The sequence below is a fragment of the Acipenser ruthenus genome, chromosome 39 (assembly GCF_902713425.1).
Source record: "Acipenser ruthenus chromosome 39, fAciRut3.2 maternal haplotype, whole genome shotgun sequence".
Taxonomy (NCBI): domain Eukaryota; kingdom Metazoa; phylum Chordata; class Actinopteri; order Acipenseriformes; family Acipenseridae; genus Acipenser; species Acipenser ruthenus.
Genome location: NC_081227.1, coordinates 10,446,028 through 10,467,478, shown reverse-complemented (window position 1 = coordinate 10,467,478; position 21,451 = coordinate 10,446,028). Strand labels below are relative to the sequence as shown.

The window sequence follows — 21,451 nt, the reverse complement described above, 5'->3', positions numbered from 1 at the left end:
TGATCATTATGACTTTTTCCACTGGTCAAAATGTACTGTCCAAGAGTGGCGGCCATTTTGTTTTTCTATTTTCAGAATTCTCCAATAGTGATGGACTTCGCAAAACAGTCCCTAGATGATCAATATGAAGGCTGCAGAGACAAAATGTTACAAAAAGTGCGAGAAGTTTACCTGAAGAAAGAATTGAAAAACAGCGAGAACTTTAGAAAGGCTTGGTCTATGGCTAAAATTGCAATGAAAAACAAACCTCTCAAAGGCCTGACGCCAGAACAAGCCACGGCTGTCTACGCTTACTCCACCAAACACATTTACACCGACTTCAACACAGCGGTCAGAAACGGAGGCGGAAAGAATTACAAGGCGTTCCCGTTCAAGGCGCTGCATTTTTATTTAACCGATGCCCTGAAGAAGCTGAAAACCAAATTTAAAAACTGTTATCATGTGTACAGGGGCGTTTCCAAGCCCACAAAAGTGAGCTTGGGTCAAATCATCCGCTTCGGTCAGTTCACCTCCACTTCACAAAGCCTAAAGGTTGCAACAGGTTACGGGACGGCAACTGTGTTTGTTATGAAAACCTGCCAAGGCACATCGATCGACGATTATTCGTGGTTCATTAAAAACGAAGAGGTCCTGGTGCCGCCATTCGAGAGGTTCCAAGTGGTGGCCGTCAACGGGAATCAAATCAACCTGAAACCACTGCCAAAAACCAAAAGCATTTATAACTGTCTGGCAGGTAAGGAGAGATAGTTGGCTGTGTTGAGCATATGTGTGTGTCAGTGTGTGTAGGAGCTATAGCCTGGAAATCGCTGATTTGAATACGGGCTATGCCATCGCTGGCTGTGGCTGGGACTTTCCAGGGGGCGACGCAAAATTGTCCAAGCGTTGCCCAGATGGGGAGTGCTGAAGTCGGCTGGGTAATCCCTGTCTCTACACTGCGGCGCACCAGTGACTCCTGTGGCGACCAGGTGTCTGTCTGCGAGCTGGCTCTCTTCTTGTCACTGGATCTGCGTTAGTCCTCTGAAGGCGTGATAGGTCTGGTTGGCTTCACTGTGTGGGGCTTGCAGTGTGAAAGAAAGAAAGCGGGTGGATTGACAGCTTGAAGCACGTTTCGGAGGACTAAAGCTTGAGGGCTCTTTGCCTCTCCCGAGTCACTGCCAGGGGGTTGCAGCAGCAGCAGCAGTGATGAGACACGGTCTTAAAACAATTGGGCATTCCAAATTGGGGAGAAAACAGGGGTAAAATAATCGCTGATTCCAAATAAAACAAAAATGGTAACTAGTAATTGCATTAGTTTTGCAGGTTTTGTTTGAGAAAGCTTAGCGTTACTTGAACAGTTTTTGCATGAATATAGTCTGTGTTTCACATTGCTACCCACTTGTCATTTATTTCTCTTTTTCATTGCAGTGCATAAAGGAAAGACACACGGGTGATGTCAGAGTTGAGTCTACAGTCATGTGACACGAGTCATGTGACCAACGCAGGCTGAACAATACAGATATTCAATCTAAATTCATTCATTGTGGGCCATTTGCTGTGCGCTGTATAAACCATTTCAAACAGATGGAGAGACACAAGTCTTTAAGTCAAAGACTTGGCAGCTTTTATAAGAGCAAAGCTACATTCAGAAATAGAGGGTCCGTGTTTGAATGTTCAGAACATGAAATGTAAAAAAAAAAAGAAAATGCATTGTATGGAGTCTCTCTCTCTCTCTCCGTTGCTTTTGATGTGGTCTTTCTTTCGTTTTCTTTCTGCAATAAAACAGCTTTTTGAGCATCATTCAAAAATCACTTGTGCGTCTGTGTGGAGTTATTACTTTAACTATAGAGCATGATCTGGCATTCATGCACTTCAGGGGTGGGAATATGACTCCTATTGCACAGCAGTTTCAATGAGACTCTCCATTACATAGCAGTTTCAATGATACTCCCATCGCACAGCAGTTTCAATAAAACTCCTAATGCACAGCAGCTTCAATGAGACTCCCTATTGCACAGCAGCTTCAATGAGTCTGCCCATTACATAACATTCAATGAGACTCCCCATTACACAGCAGTTTCAATGAGACTCCCCATTACACAGCAGTTTCAATGAGACTCCTATCGCACAGCAGTTTCAATGAGACTCCTATCGCACAGCAGTTTCAATGAGACTCCTATCGCACAGCAGTTTCAATGAGACTGCAGTACACTCAATTCTTCTTACATTATTAAAAAAAAATAAAAAAATAGGACTTTTATTTAAAATGCTGCAGTTATTAAAATGAGCTGTTTCACAGAAAATACCTGCAATTGAAACCAATTTTACTATCGGCAATGGTACAATCATCCATTTACTAATCTCTTCAATATTCATACACACTTTGTATTAGTATTCAAATAAGCATTAACTGCAGGTTTCTTTCTTTTCTCCTATGTTATAGCTCCGATAATGAAATACACCAAAGAGATGGGTCTGTAGTTTTGCATATTCGGGACGGGGCAGGGCAGGGGTGATTGAAGAGGAATTCAAATCACCCCCTGGCTCTGGAGTGCCACAGACAGACCCTCCTGGTTTTGTTTTACCCAGGCCCCCTTAATAAAGGAATTGATTGAATGACTTTTCAATTGATTCAAAGGTATTTGACGATTAAAGATGCCTAGAAAACAACAAGCTGCAAGGCTGAATTAGGCAATAATTAGACTGAAGCCAGAACGAAATGAATCAGGAGAGATCAATGCTGCACAATGTCGTTTGTTAAATCAATCAAGATGTATATGAGGGTAAAAAGAAACTATTTATTTTGGTAATTAGAGTTTGATTAACATATGAAAACATGTTTAAAGGGATGTCGTCACAGGGTGATTATCAAAAAAAAAAAAGAATTCTCCAAAACCGATGGACTTTGCAAAACAATCCCTGGATAATGAATATAAAGGTTGCAGACAGCAAATGTTCCAAAAAGTGTGAAATGTTTACCTGAAGAAAGAATTGAAAAACAGCGAGAACTTTAGAAAGGTTTGTCTATGGCTAAAATGGCAATGAAAAACAAACTTCTCAAAGGCCTGACACCAGAACAAGCCACGGCTGTCTACGCTTACTCCACCAAACACATTTACACCGACTTCAACACAGCGGTCAGAAACGGCGGCGGTAAGAATTACAAGGCGTTCCCGTTCAAGGCGCTGCATTTTTACTTAACCGATGCCCTGAAGAAGCTGAAAACCAAATTTAAAAACTGTTATAATGTCTACAGGGGCGTTTCCAAGCCCACAAAAGTGAGTTTGGGTCAAATCATCCGCTTCGGCCAGTTCACCTCCACTTCACGAAGCCTAAAGGTTGCAACAGGTTACGGGACGGAAACTGTGTTTGATATGAAAACCTGCCGAGGCACATCGATCGACGATTATTCGTGGTTCATTAAAAACGAAGAGGTCCTGGTGCCGCCATTCGAGAGGTTCCAAGTGGTGGCCGTCAACGGGAATCAAATCAACCTGAAACCACTGCCAAAAACCAAAAGCATTTATAACTGTCTGGCAGGTAAGGAGAGATAGTTGGCTGTGTTGAGCATATGTGTGTGTCAGTGTGTGTAGGAGCTATAGCCTGGAAATCGCTGATTTGAATACGGGCTATGCCATCGCTGGCTGTGCCTGGGACTTTCCAGGGGGCGACGCAAAATTGTCCAAGAATTGCCCAGATGGGGAGTGCTGAAGTCGGATGGGTAATCCCTGTCTCTACACTGCGGCGCACCAGTGACTCCTGTGGCGACCAGGTGTCTGTCTGCGAGCTGGCTCTCTTCTTGTCACTGGATCTGCGTTAGTCCTCTGAAGGCGTGATAGGTCTGGTTGGCTTCACTGTGTGGGGCTTGCAGTGTGAAAGAAAGAAAGCGGGTGGATTGACAGCTTGAAGCACGTTTCGGAGGACTAAAGCTTGAGGGTTCTTGTCTTTGCCTCTCCCGAGTCACTGCCAGGGAGTTGCAGCAGCAGCAGCAGTGATGAGACACGGTCTTAAAACAATTGGGCATTCCAAATTGGGGAGAAAACAGGGGTAAAATAATTGCTGATTCCAAATAAAACAAAAATGGTAACTAGTAATTGCATTAGTTTTGCAGGTTTTGTTTGAGAAAGCTTAGCGTTACTTGAACAGTTTTTGCATGAATATAGTCTGTGTTTCACATTGCTACCCACTTGTCATTTATTTCTCTTTTTCATTGCAGTGCATAAAGGAAAGACACACGGGTGATGTCAGAGTTGAGTCTACAGTCACGTGACACGAGTCATGTGACCAACGCAGGCTGCACAATACAGATATTCAATCTAAATTCATTCATTGTGGGCCATTTGCTGTGCGCTGTATAAACCATTTCAAACAGATGGAGAGACACAAATTGACTTGTTTTTTTGTTGTTTTTTAAGTCAAAGACTTGGCAGCTTTTATAAGAGCAAAGCTACATTCAGAAATAGAGGGTCCGTGTTTGAATGTTCAGAACATGAAATGTAAAAAAAAAAAGAAAAAGCATTGTATGGAGTCTCTCTCTCTCCGTGGCTTTTGATGTGGTCTTTCTTTCGTTTTCTTTCTGCAATAAAACAGCTTTTTGAGCATCATTCAAAAATCACTTGTGCGTCTGTGTGGAGTTATTACTTTAACTATAGAGCATAATCTGGCATTCATGCACTTCACGGGTGGGAATATGACTCCTATTGCACAGCAGTTTCAACGAGTCTCCCTATTGCACAGCAGTTTCAATGAGACTCATTTCACAGCAGTTTCAATGAGACTCCTATTGCACAGCAGTTTCAATGAGACTCATATTTCACAGTAGTTTCAATGAGACTCCTATTTCACAGCAGTTTCAATGAGACTCCTATTGCACAGCAGTTTCAATGAGACTCCCTATTGCACAGCAGTACACTCAGTTATTCTTAAACCCAATTATTAAAAAAAGGACTGTTATTTAAAATGCTGCAGTTATTAAAATGTCGCGATTGCTTTCCGTTTCTTCATTCCGATTTGTAAACTGACAACAAAGTAACATTGGGATGATTCAGAACCCATTGTATTATTGTTCTGCAATTGAAACCAATTTTACTATCGGCAATGGTACAATCATCCATTTACTAATCTCTTCAGTATTTATACACACTTTGTATCAGTATTCAAATAAGCATTAACTGCAGGTTTCTTTCTTTACTCCTATGTTACAGCTCCGATAATGAAATACACCAAAGAGATGGGTCTGTAGTTTTGCATATTCAGGACGGGGCGGGGTGGGGGCGATTGAAGAGGAATTCAACTCACCCCTTGAGTGTTTGAAGAGACAGGCTGCTGGACTCATTACAATTGACAGGTAAGTGCAATTCCAAACTCCACAGAGACATCCTACAAAGTTTCTATTGGTTTTAATTCAGGGGTCTGATTTTAGGGTTTCACCCAGTTTAATTGGATCTGCATTCAGGGTTAAACCTGAAAACTCCCTGAACAGGCAGCAGGACTGTGTATGAACTAATAAACGCAGGCACAGTTAGCTGCGATTCAAATACAACGCATACAAAAAGAGCTTTTTTTGTTTCAAATGATCTCCAAATGATTTCATTTAACAAAATCACAACCTGATTGATCACAGTGAAATTCTTCCAGATGTTAAGAAATGGATAATTTAATGCTCTGCAAAAGTCTTAGACATTAGGTTAACTTAGACATCTTTCTTTGCCTGTTTCTACTCTTTGCATCGTTTATCTGATCCTTGCTGTTCCTCACATCAATTTAAAGGATTTTTAAACGACTTTCTATTGGTATACTGTATGTGAAAATAGCACAAACTGCCAAGAAGTTGTATGTTAAATGATGAGCCTAGTACAAAGCATGCGGGAATAGTGCTGGTTGTAAAGAGTGAAGCTGGATGTTCTCTTCAGTGTTGTTCATCCTTGTTTGCACGGTTTCTGCAGCACTTCATGTTAGCTGCTGCTGCTCATGTGTAGTTTGCTTTGAGTTGTTGTGATCACAGGATGAAGCGGTTAAAGATAATGTATGGATGGATGGATGGGGGTTGACAGGTTTGGTTTCTTCTCACCCAAACTAACCGTCAAAGTTGTTATAATAGTAGAAAAAACTAGTGGAGCCTTTGAGTAAATTATTGATGCTGACAACTGCCATATCTATTATAACTCCTGAATATTTTCTAAGACTCTTGCACAGCAGTGTGTATATATATATATATATATATATATATATATATATATATATATATATATATATATATATACATTTGTTTTTTCTAAGAGTATCTAAACTAACAGGACAGTGAAGAAGATGGCTCCATCTCTCTTGAAATTCTGCTTCCTTCTCCTATTGGCCGCTCAGTTTGTGGCCCCTCAGTGGTTTGTGGCCCCTAAACAAGTAAGTTTGTAATTTCCCTTCCTAGGGACCCCCTTCCCCCCGTCTGTCTGTCTGTCTGTCTGTCTGTCTGTGTGTCTGTCTGTGTGTCTGTCTGTGTCTCTGCTGGGTTTTGTTCCAACCGAGGAGTTTACTTCATTGAGCCCTTAAATTGAACTAAAACAATTTGCTTAATTGGAAATGTTTTAAAATTGTTTAGGTTGGGAGATTTCAAGTATATTTTGTGATCACATCGTCATGATTTATGCAACTGCACAAAATCTACACAAAACTGCACAACTGCACAAAATCTGCTGTCCATGAACGGCGGCCATTTTGTTTTTCCTATTTTCAGAATTCTCCAATACCGATGGACTTCTCAAAACATTCCCTGGATGATCAATATAAAGGCTGCAGAAACGAAATGTTACAAAAAGTTCAAAAGGTTTACCTGCCTAGAGAACTGAAACAGAACCCAAAATTTAATTCCGCCTGGTCCAACGCAAAATCGGCAATGAAATCCAAATCTCTGGGATATCTGACTCTAGAACAAGCCACTGCCATCTACGCTTACACAATGCCAGGCGTTTACAGTGACTTCAACACAGCGGTCAGAAACGGAGGCGGAAAGAACTACAAGGCTTTCCCTTTCAAGGCGCTGCATTTTTACTTAACCGATGCCCTGAAGATGCTGAAAACCAAATTTAAAAACTGTTATCATGTCTACAGGGGCGTTTCCAAGCCCACAAGCGTGGGCAAGGGTAAAACTGTCCGCTTCGGCCAGTTCACCTCCACTTCACGAAGCCTACAAAAAGCCATGAATTTTGGATCCGGAACAATTTTCCACATGCGCACATGCCAGGGCGCATCGATTCAAAGTTATTCGATGTTCCCAACTGAAGACGAGGTGCTGGTGCCGCCATTCGAGAGGTTCCGAGTGGAGGACGTCAACGGGAATCAAATCAGACTGACACCACTGCCAAAAACCACAAGCATTTACAACTGTCTGGCAGGTAAGGAGAGAGATGTTGCGGCAGGCCATCTGGCTCAAAAACGCAGGAAGTTTAGTTTGACCTTTAACTCTTGATTGCAGACTTCCAAGTGGCATATCCAGTAAAGGCAATCTGCTGGAGTGCAGGATGCGCCCTATAGGAGATCGCTGGTTCGAATCCGGGGCTATGCCATTGCCAGCTGAAGCTAGGAGGTCCCAGGGGGTGGCAAATTGACCAAGTGTAGCTGGCCTTATTTTGCTTTGTGTAATTTATTTTTATTTTTTTAAAGAATCAGTCCTGGATTAGTCATTCACCAGCAGCTGTTTATTGAGTCTACCGTATCATACGGCCTGTCTGTTTCAAGGCAAAAGTAAAGAAGAAAAGGATGAATTAAGTGGCCCTCCTTCAATACCACACCTACATACGTCAAAGGATCAAAGGAAAACAATTAATTTGCTAGACAAAAATAATAATATAAAACAATATATACATCCATAAAGAATAACGGTTATTACTTTATACAGTGTTCATTCACACACACACACACATTCAAATGTGAACTGCACGCGCATCATACCGCTAGAGGTTGATTTATAAATATACTTTTTAAATGTTTTCTCATTGTAATTTTCCATTTTTACATGAGAACATTTACCAATAAACATAATTATTGTATTCTATATACATTGGTATTTATTTGCGTTACGGTTTTATTTTCTAAATAGATTCGAGAACAATAATAAAAAATAAAGACTAAAAACAAAGCTTTCCCTCCACATATCACAGTATACAAACACTATAATAACGATATGTACAATAAGTAAACCAATTTATATAATAATAATAATAATAATAATTTCCAGACAGAGAGCGATGTGGAAAAACAACCTACCTACGCCAGGTACATTACAAACTGGGCAGTAGGTCATTACAGTGACAGCGGTTTCTTAGATTGCTCGATTGGCTTCACAGCTGGCTTGCAGTGTGAAAGAAAGCAGGCAGCTCGACTTGACAGCTTGAAGCACGTTGTTGTTTCGGAGGACTGAAGCTTGAGTGCGCTTGTCTATGGCAAGCCGTTTTAACATCTAATCCTCAATTGCTGATATCAGCAATTTTAATAGTGATATCAGTAATGTATTGCTGATATCAGCAATTCTATTTTTGATATCAACAATTCTCAATGTTATTTTTTGATATCAAAAATAGAATTATTGATATTGGAAATACAATTGTGGATATCAAAAATAGAATTGTTGATATCAAAATTAGAACTGCTGATATCGGAAATACAATTGTGTATATCAAAAATAGTACCTTTTATTTTGATATCAACAATTGTATTTCCAATAAACAATTCTATTTTTGACATCAAGAAAACGATTACATTACTGATATCAGAAATACCATTCTTGATATCAATAACACAATTCTTGATATCAGAAATGCCATTCTTGATATCAATAACACAATTCTTGATATCAGAAATGCCATTCGTGATATCAATAACACAATTCTTGATATCAGAAATGCCATTCGTGATATCAATAATACCATTCTTGATATCAGCAATTGAGGATTAAATGTTAAAACGGCTTGCCATACTTGTCTGTCTTTGTCTCTTCAAGCTGAGTCACTGCAGGGGGAGTGGAGGGGGGGAGGTTGCAGTGGTCAGACAGGCTCTTTTAAAGTAATTGGGCATTCCAAATTGGGGAGAAAACGTGGTTAAAATAATTGCTGATTCCAAATAAAACAAAAATGGTAACTAGTAATTGCATTAGTTTTGCAGGTTTTGTTTGAGAAAGCTTAGCGTTACATGAACAGTTTTTGCATGAATATAGTCTGTGATTCACATTGCTACCCACTTGTCATTTATTTCTCTTTTTCATTGCAGTGCATAAAGGAAAGACACACGGGTGATGTCAGAGTTGAGTCTACAGTCACGTGACATAAGTCATGTGACCAACGCAGGCTGCGCAATACAGATATTCAATCTAAATTCATTCATTGTGGGCCATTTGCTGTGCGCTGTATAAACCATTTCAAACAGATGGAGAGACACAAATTGACTTGTTTTTTTAGTTGTTTTTTTAAGTCAAAGACTTGGCAGCTTTTATACGACCAAAGCTACATTCAGAAATAGAGGGTCCGTGTTTGAATGTTCAGAACATGAAATGTAAAAAAAAAAAAGAAAAAGCATTGTATGGAGTCTCTCTCTCTCTCCGTGGCTTTTGATGTGGTCTTTCTTTCGTTTTCTTTCTGCAATAAAACAGCTTTTTGAGCATCATTCAAAAATCACTTGTGCGTCTGTGTGGAGTTATTACTTTAACTATAGAGCATGATCTGGCATTCATGCACTTCACGGGTGGGAATATGACTCCTATTGCACAGCAGTTTCAATGAGACTCTCCATTACATAGCAGTTTCAATGATACTCCCGTCGCACAGCAGTTTCAATAAAACTCCTATTGCACAGCAGCTTCAATGAGACTGCCCATTACATAACATTCAATGAGACTCCCCATTACACAGCAGTTTCAATGAGACTCCCCATTACACAGCAGATTCAAAGAGACTCCCCATTACACAGCAGTTTCAATGAGACTCCCCATTACACAGCAGTTTCAATGAGACTCCCCATTTCACAGCAGTTTCAATGAGACTCCTATTACACAGCAGTTTCAATAAGACTCCTATCGCACAGCAGTTTCAATGAGACTCCCTATTGCACAGCAGCTTCAATGAGTCTGCCCATTACATAACATTCAATGAGACTCCCTATTACACTGCAGTTTCAATGAGACTCTCCATTACATAGCAGTTTCAATGATACTCCTATTACTCAGCAGTTTCAATGAGATTCCCCATTACACAGCAGTTTCAATGAGATTCCCCATTACACAGCAGTTTCAATGAGACTCCTATCGCACAGCAGTTTCAATGAGACTGCAGTACACTCAATTTTTCTTACATTATTAAAAAAAAATAAAAAAATAGGACTTTTATTTAAAATGCTGCAGTTATTAAAATGAGCTGTTTCACAGAAAATACCTGCAATTGAAACCAATTTTACTATCGGCAATGGTACAATCATCCATTTACTAATCTCTTCAATATTCATACACACTTTGTATTAGTATTCAAATAAGCATTAACTGCAGGTTTCTTTCTTTTCTCCTATGTTATAGCTCCGATAATGAAATACACCAAAGAGACGGGTCTGTAGTTTTGCATATTCAGGACGGGGCAGGGCAGGGGCGATTGAAGAGGAATTCAAATCACCCCCTGGCTCTGGAGTGCCACAGACAGACCCTCCTGGTTTTGTTTTACCCAGGCCCCCTTAATAAAGGAATTGATTGAATGACTTTTCAATTGATTCAAAGGTATTTGACGATTAAAGATGCCTAGAAAACAACAAGCTGCAAGGCTGAATTAGGCAATAATTAGACTGAAGCCAGAACGAAATGCATCAGGAGAGATCAATGCTGCACAATGTCATTTGTTACATCAATCAAGATGTATATGAGGGTAAAAAGAAACTAGTTATTTTGGTAATTAGAGTTTGATTAACATATGAAAACATGTTTAAAGGGATGTCGTCACAGGGTGATTATCAAAAATAAAAACTAAAAACTAGAAGCCCTAATTTATATTTATTTTGATATATATATATATATATATATATATATATATATATATATATATATATATATATATATATATATATATTATATATATATATATATATATATATATATATATATATATATATATATATATATATATATATAGTGACACACCGGGGTAAGTCTGTCACTTGCAGGACCGTCTTCACTGTCTCCTTTGGTGTAAGACAGAATCACAGGACCACAGAAATGAAATAAAACAGTACGGTGCCTGTATATTTATTTACAGCAAACAAAATAAAACAAAACAAAACTAAACAATATCTAACTCAGTTTGGAGATCTGACTCCCCCCCCCCTTTAAATATCTTATTCACTGGGTAGCTAAGCTACTTACCAGTTTTAAACTTGTTGCACCGGATTTCTTTTTGTCTTTTCCTTAATTTCTCCTTTCTCCACACAGTCTAACCGCAACCACCATAAGCCTCCCCCAGCTCGACCCTGAACAAAGGAGATAATTTCCTTTTATTGTAAATCAGTCCAGCCACTTACAAAACTAACACATCTTAACCACCTGCAGCTGTCCTGGTTTACATTTCAATTAAACCCTTGTACCCCTGGTCCTTGTAGTTTCTTTGGTGGCTGCCATTTTTGTAGGCCCTATTAACTATTGCCCTATTGTCTCTTGGGAGATGTAGTCTTTCCCTGCTCAATCCGGCACTTTCCAGTGCCCCGGTCCTGTATACCCTAATATGCTAGGACCCACATATTTACCATTCGTGACCAGCCCACGTCTATGGTCACATATCCACCTCCCCAGCTTCGATCCATCGGATCGAGCGTCTGTGGATACCATGCAATGTACCCTCGAGAGTCCGTCAGCATTCCCTTGTTTGCTACCGGCTCGATGTTCAATCTGGTAATTAAATGGTTGCAATTCTAAAAACCACCTGGTGACACGCGCATTGCGCTCTTTATTTTGATGCATCCATGTCAGAGGTGCATGGTCTGTCACCAGTGTGAATTTCCTGCCCAATAAGTAATATTTTAATGCATTCAAGGCCCATTTTATTGCTAGACATTCCTTCTCTACGATAGCATAGTTCTTTTCAGATGGTGACAATTTACGGCTAAGGAATAGAATGGGGTGTTCCTCCCCCTGTATCTGCTGGGAGAGGACTGCTCCCAACCCCACATCAGATGCATCTGTTTGGACAAGGAATTCAGCGGAAAAATCAGGCGTTACCAATACCGGGTATGCACACAGTGCATTCTTTAAACTCTGAAATGCCGCCTCAGCCTCGTTTGACCATTTGATCATCACGGGCCCCTTGGCTTTAGTGAGCTCTGTCAGGGGAGCAGCCATCGTGGCAAAGTTAGAAATAAATCTCCTATAATAGCTGGTCAGGCCAATGAACGCTTTCACCTGTTTTTTATTTATTGGTTGTGGCCATCGTTTGATTGCTTCCACTTTGTCTATTTGGGGTTTCACTACCCCCCGACCTATCACATATCCCAAGTATCTGGCTTCTTCCAGCCCAATCGTGCATTTCTCTGGGTTTGCCACCAGCCCCGCCTGTCTAATTGCGGTTAATACTGCCTGTACTTTTTTTAAGTGAGACCCCCAGTCTTCACTATGTATGACCACGTCGTCAATATATGCCGCCGCATATTCCTTATGTGGTCTAAGGATCCGATCCATCATTCGCTGGAATGTTGCGGGGGCCCCATGTAATCCAAACGGTAGTACTGTGTACTGAAACAATCCGTCTGGGGTTGCAAACGCAGTTTTTTCTTTGGCTTTCTGAGTTAGGGGGACCTGCCAATACCCTTTAGTTAGGTCCAGAGTTGTCAGGTAACGGGCGCTGCCCAGTCGATCAATTAATTCGTCTACCCGTGGCATTGGGTAGGCGTCAAATTTAGAAATATTATTTAACTTGCGATAATCGTTACAGAACCGTAAAGTACCATTTGGTTTTGGTACCAAAACTATGGGGCTTGACCATTCACTTTGCGACTCTTCAATGACTCCCATTTTTAGCATTTTTTCTACCTCCTCCTGTATAGCCTTCCTTCTGGCCTCTGGTACCCGATAGGGCTTTAAATTAACTCGTTTTCCCGGCTCTGTGATGATGTCATGGAATATCACGTTAGTGCGCCTGGGAGACTCTGCAAACACCTGTCTGTTTCTATTCAGGAACTCTCTAACTTCCTGCTGCTGGTGGACAGACAGGGTGTCAGATATCTTTACCTGGGCTCCGCCTGGCTGAGTTTGCACTGGATTGGCTGTCTCCAGGGAAACCAAGACCTCTCTGTCTTTCCATAGTTTCAGCAAGTTTACGTGGTAAATCTGAACCGGTTTTCGTCTCCCTGGCTGGCTAACCTTGTAATTTACCTCCCCGACTTTTTCGAGGATTTCATAAGGTCCATGCCATTTTGCCAGGAATTTACATTCGACCGTCGGTACTAAAACCAGTACCCGGTCTCCGGGTTGAAACACCCTTATTCTCGCTCCCTTATTATACGATCGTTTCTGGGCCTCTTGAGCTAGTCTCATGTGCTCTCTTACCATCGGCATCACTTTTGCGATGCGATCCTGCATCAGAGTAATGTGTTCAATTACACTCCTATAGGGGGTGTTTTCTTGTTCCCATGTTTCCCTGGCTATATCTAGCAACCCTCTGGGATGTCTCCCATACAACAGCTCGAAGGGTGAAAATCCTGTTGATGCCTGGGGAACCTCTCGAATAGCAAACATAAGGTACGGTAATAGACAATCCCAGTTCTTTCCATCTGTTTCAATGGTTTTTTTTAACATAGATTTTAAAGTCTTATTAAATCTTTCCACAAGCCCGTCCGTTTGTGGGTGTGTCACAAAGACGGCCAGAGTGGGTGGCGTCAGACCGGAAGCAGGAAAGAATACAGAGACAGTGGTTGTGATGAGCTGAGTGCAATGGCTGCACTCAGCGTTTAATAACAAATAAAAGGGTTGTAAACAGTACAAAAACACGGGACACGGCACTATACGCCAAAGTAAAAAGACAAACAAAACGCACTAAACACAAACGGTGCTCGGAGACAAACAAACACGGTGAGTACACACAAAACACTTATATTTCCGATCTTATTTTACTCCTTCTCTCTCACCCGTTCTCCACTCTCTGAACACCTAACTCTGAGTGCAAGAAATGTGCGTCTATATATACTATTGTGCTGGGATTCAATTACTAATTAATTATTCACTTGAATCCCAGCACGTGAATTAATTCTGTGCAACCCCGTGCTCACATATTACATTTAACCAGCACGTGAAGTGATTTGTGCTCTCCTCGTGCCTAAATACAAATATACACTATTTAAATACACGTGAAAGACAGACCCGTTTATATCCCGTGTACCAATCTATACACCAACATTAACATACGCACGCATACATACACAAAACACACAAATGCACACAGGGGCGGGGCACTTTGCCACATATACCCCCCCTTGTGCGCAGCACACATGGCCTCAACGGCCACCTCCCCCCTTAAAAACCCAGCAGTCCAGGACAAAGTCTCGGGCTGGGAAGGGAGGCTTCAGTGGGCCCATGGCTGGCCATGCTGTCAGCACCCCTGCCGGTAGTGGCACAGCTGACAGCCTGTTGGTCCCGTCCTGCAGCGAAAAAGCTGCGGGGGCAGGTGGTCCCCCGACCTCCCCCTTCTTCGTAGCCGGCAGCTCCCTCCTGTGGGGCTCCGGCCACAAGAACTCCTGCAGCGAAACTGCTGCTGGGGATAGTGGTCTCCAGACCTCCTCCCCCTTCTTCGTGGCCGGCAGCTCCCCTTTCTGGGGCTCCGGCCACCGTACTCCCTGCGGAGGTACGGGCAGCAGAGGCAGCTCCTGCTCCTCTGCTCCGGGCGGTGGTGGAGGCAGAGGCAGCTCCAGCTCCTCTGCTCCTGGCGGTGGTGGAGGCAGAGGCAGCTCCAGCTCCTCTGCTCCTGGCAGTGGTGGAGGCAGAGGCAGCTCCAGCTCCTCTGCTCCTTGCAGTGGTGGTGGCGGAGGCAGAGGCAGCTCCTGCTCCTCTGCTCCTTGCGGTGGTGGTGGCGGAGGCAGAGGCAGCTCCTGCTCCTCTGCTCCTGGAGGTGGTGGAGGCAGAGGCAGCTCCTGCTCCTCTGCTCCTTGCGGTGGTGGTGGCGGAGGCAGAGGCAGCTCCTGCTCCTCTGCTCCTGGAGGTGGTGGAGGCAGAGGCAGCTCCTGCTCCTCTGCTCCTGGAGGTGGTGGAGGTAGAGGCAGCTCCAGCTCCTCTGCTCCTGGCGGTGCTGGCTCCCTCTGCTGTGGCGGCTGGGCATGTGCACGCCGTGCTGCCTTCAGCAGCATAGCGAGAGGCTGCTGGGGGACACCAGCATCCTGCCCTTCTCCCCCCCAAAAATTTTCAGGGGGTTGAGCCTGTAACTCCTCCCCTTCTGGCTCTTGGGGCTGAACCAGCAGGCATTTTCCCTCTGCTGGTGGCTTGGGTCCCAGGGCTGTGGAAGCCCCGACTTGCCTCCCTTTGGGCTGTGGACGCACCGACTCCTCCCTTTTGGGCTGTGGACGCCCCGACTCCTCCCTGTTGGGCTGTGGACGCCCCGACTCCTCCCTGTTGGGCTGTGGACGCCCCGACTCCTCCCTGTTGGGCTGTGGACGCCCGACTCCTCCCTGTTGGGCTGTGGATGCCCCGACTCCTCCCTGTTGGGCTGTGGACGTTCGGGCTCCCCCCACTCAGGCGTAGGACGTTCGGGCTCCTCCCACTCAGGCGTAGGACATTCGGGCTCCTCCCACTCAGGCGTAGGACATTCGGGCTCCTCCCACTCAGGCGTAGGACGTTCGGGCTCCTCCCACTCAGGCGTAGGACGTTCGGGCTCCTTCCGCTTGGGCACTGGCGAGCTGGCATAGGGGCATCCTGACCAGTCATGTCCCCCTTCCTCACATCGCCCGCACCAGCTCGGTGGCACCTCGGAGCAGTCCCTCCAGCGGTGATCCACCTCTCCGCACCAGGTGCACCAGGGGAACAGGTTCTCTGGCTCCTCTGGCCGCTGTTGCAGTTGTGGTTGGGGCGGTGGGAGCAGCAGTCTACCTCCCCCTGCTGGTGGTGGAGACTGAGGCGACCCCTGCTCCTCCCTCTCCTGATGGACAGGGCAGTGGGCCACGAAGTGCTCACCTCCGCAGATGGGGCATCGTTGGGGTAGCTGTCCGAGGGGGTACCAGGGGCAGTTGGTGCGGGAATGCCCAGGCTCAGCACAGCAGTAACACCCGGGCTGCTGTTCCTCCTCCTCCTCACCTTGGAAGGGGCAGATCGCCACCGTGTGTCCTTGGACCCCACAGGCCATGCACCAGCCTTGGTCCTCAAGGCCCCCGAGGAGGTCCTCCAGGTCCCGGCAGCCGTCTCTCCAGCCTTCCATTTTCCCCTCGGGGTGCACCAACCAGTCCCATATTTCTCGGGACGGTGGGGAACCCGGTCGCAGTGGGGTGGCTACTGCTGGTTGGGGTGACCGCTGCTTCTGCTGCTTCCTGCAGCTCTTTCTCCCCATCCCTCTTCTTGCTCTTTTTTTTTTTTTTTTTTTTTTTTTGTAATCCAGACCCCTCCTGGTCTGACGCTTGGAGGCGCGGCTATCCCACTTCTGACACCACGTGTCACAAAGACGGCCAGAGTGGGTGGCGTCAGACCGGAAGCAGGAAAGAATACAGAGACAGTGGTTGTGATGAGCTGAGTGCAATGGCTGCACTCAGCGTTTAATAACAAATAAAAGGGTTGTAAACAGTACAAAAACACGGGACACGGCACTATACGCCAAAGTAAAAAGACAAACAAAACGCACTAAACACAAACGGTGCACGGAGACAAACAAACACGGTGAGTACACACAAAACACTTATATTTCCGATCTTATTTTACTCCTTCTCTCTCACCCGTTCTCCACTCTCTGAACACCTAACTCTGAGTGCAAGAAATGTGCGTCTATATATACTATTGTGCTGGGATTCAATTACTAATTAATTATTCACTTGAATCCCAGCACGTGAATTAATTCTGTGCAACCCCGTGCTCACATATTACATTTAACCAGCACGTGAAGTGATTTGTGCTCTCCTCGTGCCTAAATACAAATATACACTATTTAAATACACGTGAAACACAGACCCGTTTATATCCCGTGTACCAATCTATACACCAACATTAACATACGCACGCATACATACACAAAACACACAAATGCACACAGGGGCGGGGCACTTTGCCACAGGGTGGTAAACTGAGGTCCGCAATTGTTTAATGTTCAGGAGGTCACACAATGCTCTGGTTACTTTAGACATAAATGGGGTTCCCTGATCTGTAAGAATTTCTTTGGGGATTCCTACCCGGGTGATTAACAACATCAGCTCTTTAGCAATACCCCTAGCCGACGTATTTCTCAGTGGCACAGCTTCGGGATATCGGGTGGCATAATCCACTATCACCAAAATGTGTTGGTGCCCTCTAGTGGATTTTGGGAGTGGACCAACCAAGTCCATTCCAATCCTTTCAAATGGAGTTTCTATAATAGGCAGGGGAATTAATGGACTCCGAAAAGTTTTACACGGAGCTGTTTTTTGACACTCAGGGCAGGATGCACAATGCTTAGTTACTGCTGTTACTACCCCAGGCCAATAAAATGTGCGTGTCACTCGTTCCTGGGTTTTTTCCGCTCCCAGGTGTCCCCCCAGTATATGACCATGTGCTAAATCCAGCACTGTCCTCCTATATGGTTGGGGCACTAACAGCTGCTCTGTAACCCCCTCCCCTGTCTTCGCTACCCGATATAACAATTCGTTGCGGCTTATAAAATGGGGAAAATATACTGGTCTAGCAGGATTAACCAATACACCATTTATCATTTCTATTTTTTCCCTCGCGTTTGCTAACGTAGGGTCCCGTAATTGTGCTGTGCCAAAATTATCAGGGTTTACACCCTGTACTGGAAACTCCTCCTCTCTGCTGCCATCCCCTGTACCTGAGGGACCAGGAACTTCCGGTCCCGGTTCATTTCCCTCCATAACTACTGGTGGCTTCGTTCCAGTACTGGCCCGGTCGGGCTCAAAATTAGGTAATAACATTGCCAATTCTTCACTCAGAGGTTCAATGTCAGCCTCCTGTGAATTATTGGGCGAAGCCAATAGGCCCTTTTTGTTCCAAAGTTGTTCAAACAATGGAAAGTCTCGCCCCAGGATTACCTCATATGGCATTACAGGTACCACAGCTGCTCGCCATTGCACAGATCCTACGGCCGTCTCGAACGGTACCATGGCGTTGGGGTATGACTGGGTGTCACCATGTATACAGGTAATCCCAAGGTCCCTAGACTTAATCAATTGTGTGGGCCTGACTAAACCTGTCGAGACCAATGTAACCATACTTCCCGAATCAAGCAAAGCTACAACATTATTACCTCCTATGTTTATTCTACAACAGGGGTTTCCCTCCGACCTGACCCCTGTCAGCACAGACACCACAGTGCATGTATACAGTCCCTCATAACCGTCTCCCTCCCCCATATTACATTGCATGGGTTCAACATTTAATGGACAATTTTACAGCAATATGACCTGGACCTTGACATTTAAAACAAATTATATGTGGTTGTATCAGTCCCGATTTTGGTCTAGCTCCCCCTTCTGACTTTGACGGCCAGAATGTTTTTTCATTATTACTTTCCAGTCCCTTCGCAGCATGCCGCTGCCCTTCTGCCCCCCTTTTACTTGAAACAGTCTTACCGGTATAGGCGGTGTCTCTCTTCTGGGGGCCCTGGTCCGCTCCGATCGGTTTCACAAGGTCCCCTGCTGCGAGGTATCGTTCCACCAACGCAACGAGCTGGTTTGCATTGGTCGGATCTCCCTGTCCGACCCATCTTCTGATGTTGGAGGGTAATCCACGAAGAAAGTGGTCCATGACCACTCGTTCCACAATAGCAGACGGGCTACACTCCTCGGGCTGTAGCCATTTCCTGGCAAGATGTATGAGGTCATACATTTGTGACCGTGGTGCTCTGTTGAACTGGTAAGCCCACCCATGAAACCTCTGGGCTCGTACAGCTGAGGTCACTCCAAACCGGGCCAAGATCTCTGCTTTTAACAAGGTGAAATCATCTGCTTGTTCGGGTTCCATATCGTAGTATGCCTTCTGTGCATCTCCCACTAAGAACGGAGCTATAATCCCGGCCCACTGGTCCTGTGGCCACTTTTCCCGTTCTGCAATGCATTCAAAAGTTTTGATAAACGCCTCCACATCATCCTGTTCTGTCATTTTCTGGATGAACTTGTTAGCCCTGATAGGTAGGGAGTGGGGGTGTTCTCTGGTACTGAGAGCTAGGATTTTTTGATCCAACTCATGTACCTCCTGTCACAGTGCTTGGGAAGTGTTTCTTTGCTCCTCCAAAAATATGCGGTTGGTCTCCTGCTGCACCCGGGTCGCTTCTTGCTGAGCTCGGGTTGCCTCTTGCTGAGACATCACCGCTTGTAGGAGGCTTTGTACCACCCCTTCCATGTTGCTGTGTTTGCGCTATCTTTTATCAGTGGAGATGAAATGCCCGCATTCTCCACCATATGTGACACACCGGGGTAAGTCTGTCACTTGCAGGACCGTCTTCAATGTCTCCTTTGGTGTAAGACAGAATCACAGGACCACAGAAATGAAATAAAACAGTACGGTGCCTGTATATTTATTTACAGCAAACAAAACAAAACAAAACTAAACTAAACAATATCTAACTCAGTTTGGAGATCTGACTCCCCCCCCCCCCTTTATCTATCTTATTCACTGGGTAGCTAAGCTACTTACCAGTTTTAAACTTGTTGCACCGGATTTCTTTTTGTCTTTTCCTTAATTTCTCCTTTCTCCACACAGTCTAACCGAAACCACCATAAGCCTCCCCCAGCTCGACCCTGAACAAAGGAGATAATTTCCTTTTATTGTAAATCAGTCCAGCCACTTACAAAACTAACACATCTTAACCACCTGCAGCTGTGCTGGTTTACATTTCAATTAAACCCTTGTACCCCTGGTCCTTGTAGTTTCTTTGGTGGCTGCCATTTTTGTAGGCCCTATTAACTACAACTCCCGCATTGTCTCTTGGGAGATGTAGTCTTTCCCTGCTCAATCCGGCACTTTCCAGTGCCCCGGTCCTGTATACCCTAATATGCTAGGACCCACATATTTACCATTCGTGACCAGCCCACGTCTATGGTCACATTATATATATATGTTTTTTCCTAAGATTATCTAAACTAACAGTCTGTGTCTGTCTGTGTCTCTGCTGGGCTTTGTTCCAACTGAGGAGTTTACTTCATTGAGCCGTTAATTGAACTAAAACAAGTTGCTTACATCAACTATTTGATCACATCATCATGATTTATGCGAAGGCACAAAATCTGCTCTCCATGAGCGGCGGCCATTTTGTTTTTCTATTTTCAGAATTATATCCGGAATTCTACAATACCGAGGGACTTTGCAAAACAATCCCTGGATGGTGAATATAAAGGTTGCAGACAGCAAATGTTCCAAAAAGTGTGAAATGTTTACCTGAAGAAAGAATTGAAAAACAGCGAGAACTTTAGAAAGGCTTGGTCTATGGCTAAAAAGGCAATGAAAAACAAACCTCTCAAAGGCCTGACGCCAGAACAAGCCACGGCTCTCTTCGCTTACTCCACCAAACACATTTACACCGACTTCAACACAGTGGTCAGAAACGGAGGCGGAAAGAATTACAAGGCTTTCCCGTTCAAGGCGCTGCATTTTTACTTAACCAATGCCCTGAAGAAGCTGAAAACCAAATTTAAAAACTGTTATCATGTGTACAGGGGCGTTTCCAAGCCCACAAAAGTGAGCTTGGGTCAAATCATCCGCTTCGGCCAGTTCACCTCCACTTCACGAAGCCTAAAGGTTGCAACAGGTTACGGGACGGAAACTGTGTTTGTTCTGAAAACCTGCTGAGGCACATCGATCGATGATTATTCGTGGTCCATTAAAAACAAAGAGGTCCTGGTGCCGCCATTCGAGAGGTTCCAAGTGGTGGCCGTCAACGGGAATCAAATCAACCTGAAACCACTGCCAAAAACCAAAAGCATTTATAACTGTCTGGCAGGTAAGGAGAGATAGTTGGCTGTGTTGAGCATATGTGTGTGTCAGTGTGTGTAGGAGCTATAGCCTGGAAATCGCTGATTTGAATACGGGCTATGCCATCGCTGGCTGTGGCTGGGACTTTCCAGGGGGGCGACGCAATATTGGCCAAGCGTTGCCCATATGGGGAGTGCTGAAGTTGGCTGGGTAATCCCTGCCTCACTACTGCTGGCTGTCTTCTTATCACCGGATCTGCGCGAGTCCTCCGATGGCGTGATGGGTCTGGTTGGCTTCACTGTGTGGGGCTCATAGTGTGGCAGAGAGAAAGCGGGTTGATGACAGCTTGAAGCTGCTTTTTTTAGCTTCTTTTTTTCATCG

The 21,451-nt window shown here is 44.4% G+C and overlaps 2 protein-coding genes across 2 annotated transcripts; both read left to right on the top strand.

Moving 5' to 3' along the window:
* Positions 1–90: 90 nt before the first annotated feature.
* Positions 91–747, top strand: LOC131707242 (T-cell ecto-ADP-ribosyltransferase 1-like). The gene has a single exon (XM_059009515.1). It carries the CDS (start codon positions 91–93, stop codon positions 745–747), a length of 657 nt encoding a protein of 218 aa, XP_058865498.1.
* Positions 748–5,283: 4,536 nt separating this feature from the next.
* On the top strand, positions 5,284–9,268 carry LOC131707362 (NAD(P)(+)--arginine ADP-ribosyltransferase 2-like). Its single transcript, XM_059009891.1, has 4 exons — positions 5,284–5,323; positions 6,256–6,372; positions 6,704–7,361; positions 9,232–9,268. The coding sequence occupies exons 2-4, from the start codon at positions 6,286–6,288 to the stop codon at positions 9,255–9,257; spliced, it is 771 nt and encodes a 256-aa protein (XP_058865874.1). The 5' UTR covers positions 5,284–5,323; positions 6,256–6,285; the 3' UTR covers positions 9,258–9,268.
* The last annotated feature ends 12,183 nt before the right edge of the window (positions 9,269–21,451 follow it).

Coding starts and splice junctions, on each gene's coding strand:
- LOC131707242 (XM_059009515.1), top strand. CDS start 91: ATGGACTTCGCAAAACAGTCCCTAGATGATCAATATGAAGGCTGCAGA.
- LOC131707362 (XM_059009891.1), top strand. CDS start 6,286: ATGGCTCCATCTCTCTTGAAATTCTGCTTCCTTCTCCTATTGGCCGCT. Junction 6,373..6,703: donor GGTTTGTGGCCCCTAAACAA/GTAAGTTTGTAA, acceptor TCCTATTTTCAG/AATTCTCCAATACCGATGGA. Junction 7,362..9,231: donor CATTTACAACTGTCTGGCAG/GTAAGGAGAGAG, acceptor TTTTCATTGCAG/TGCATAAAGGAAAGACACAC.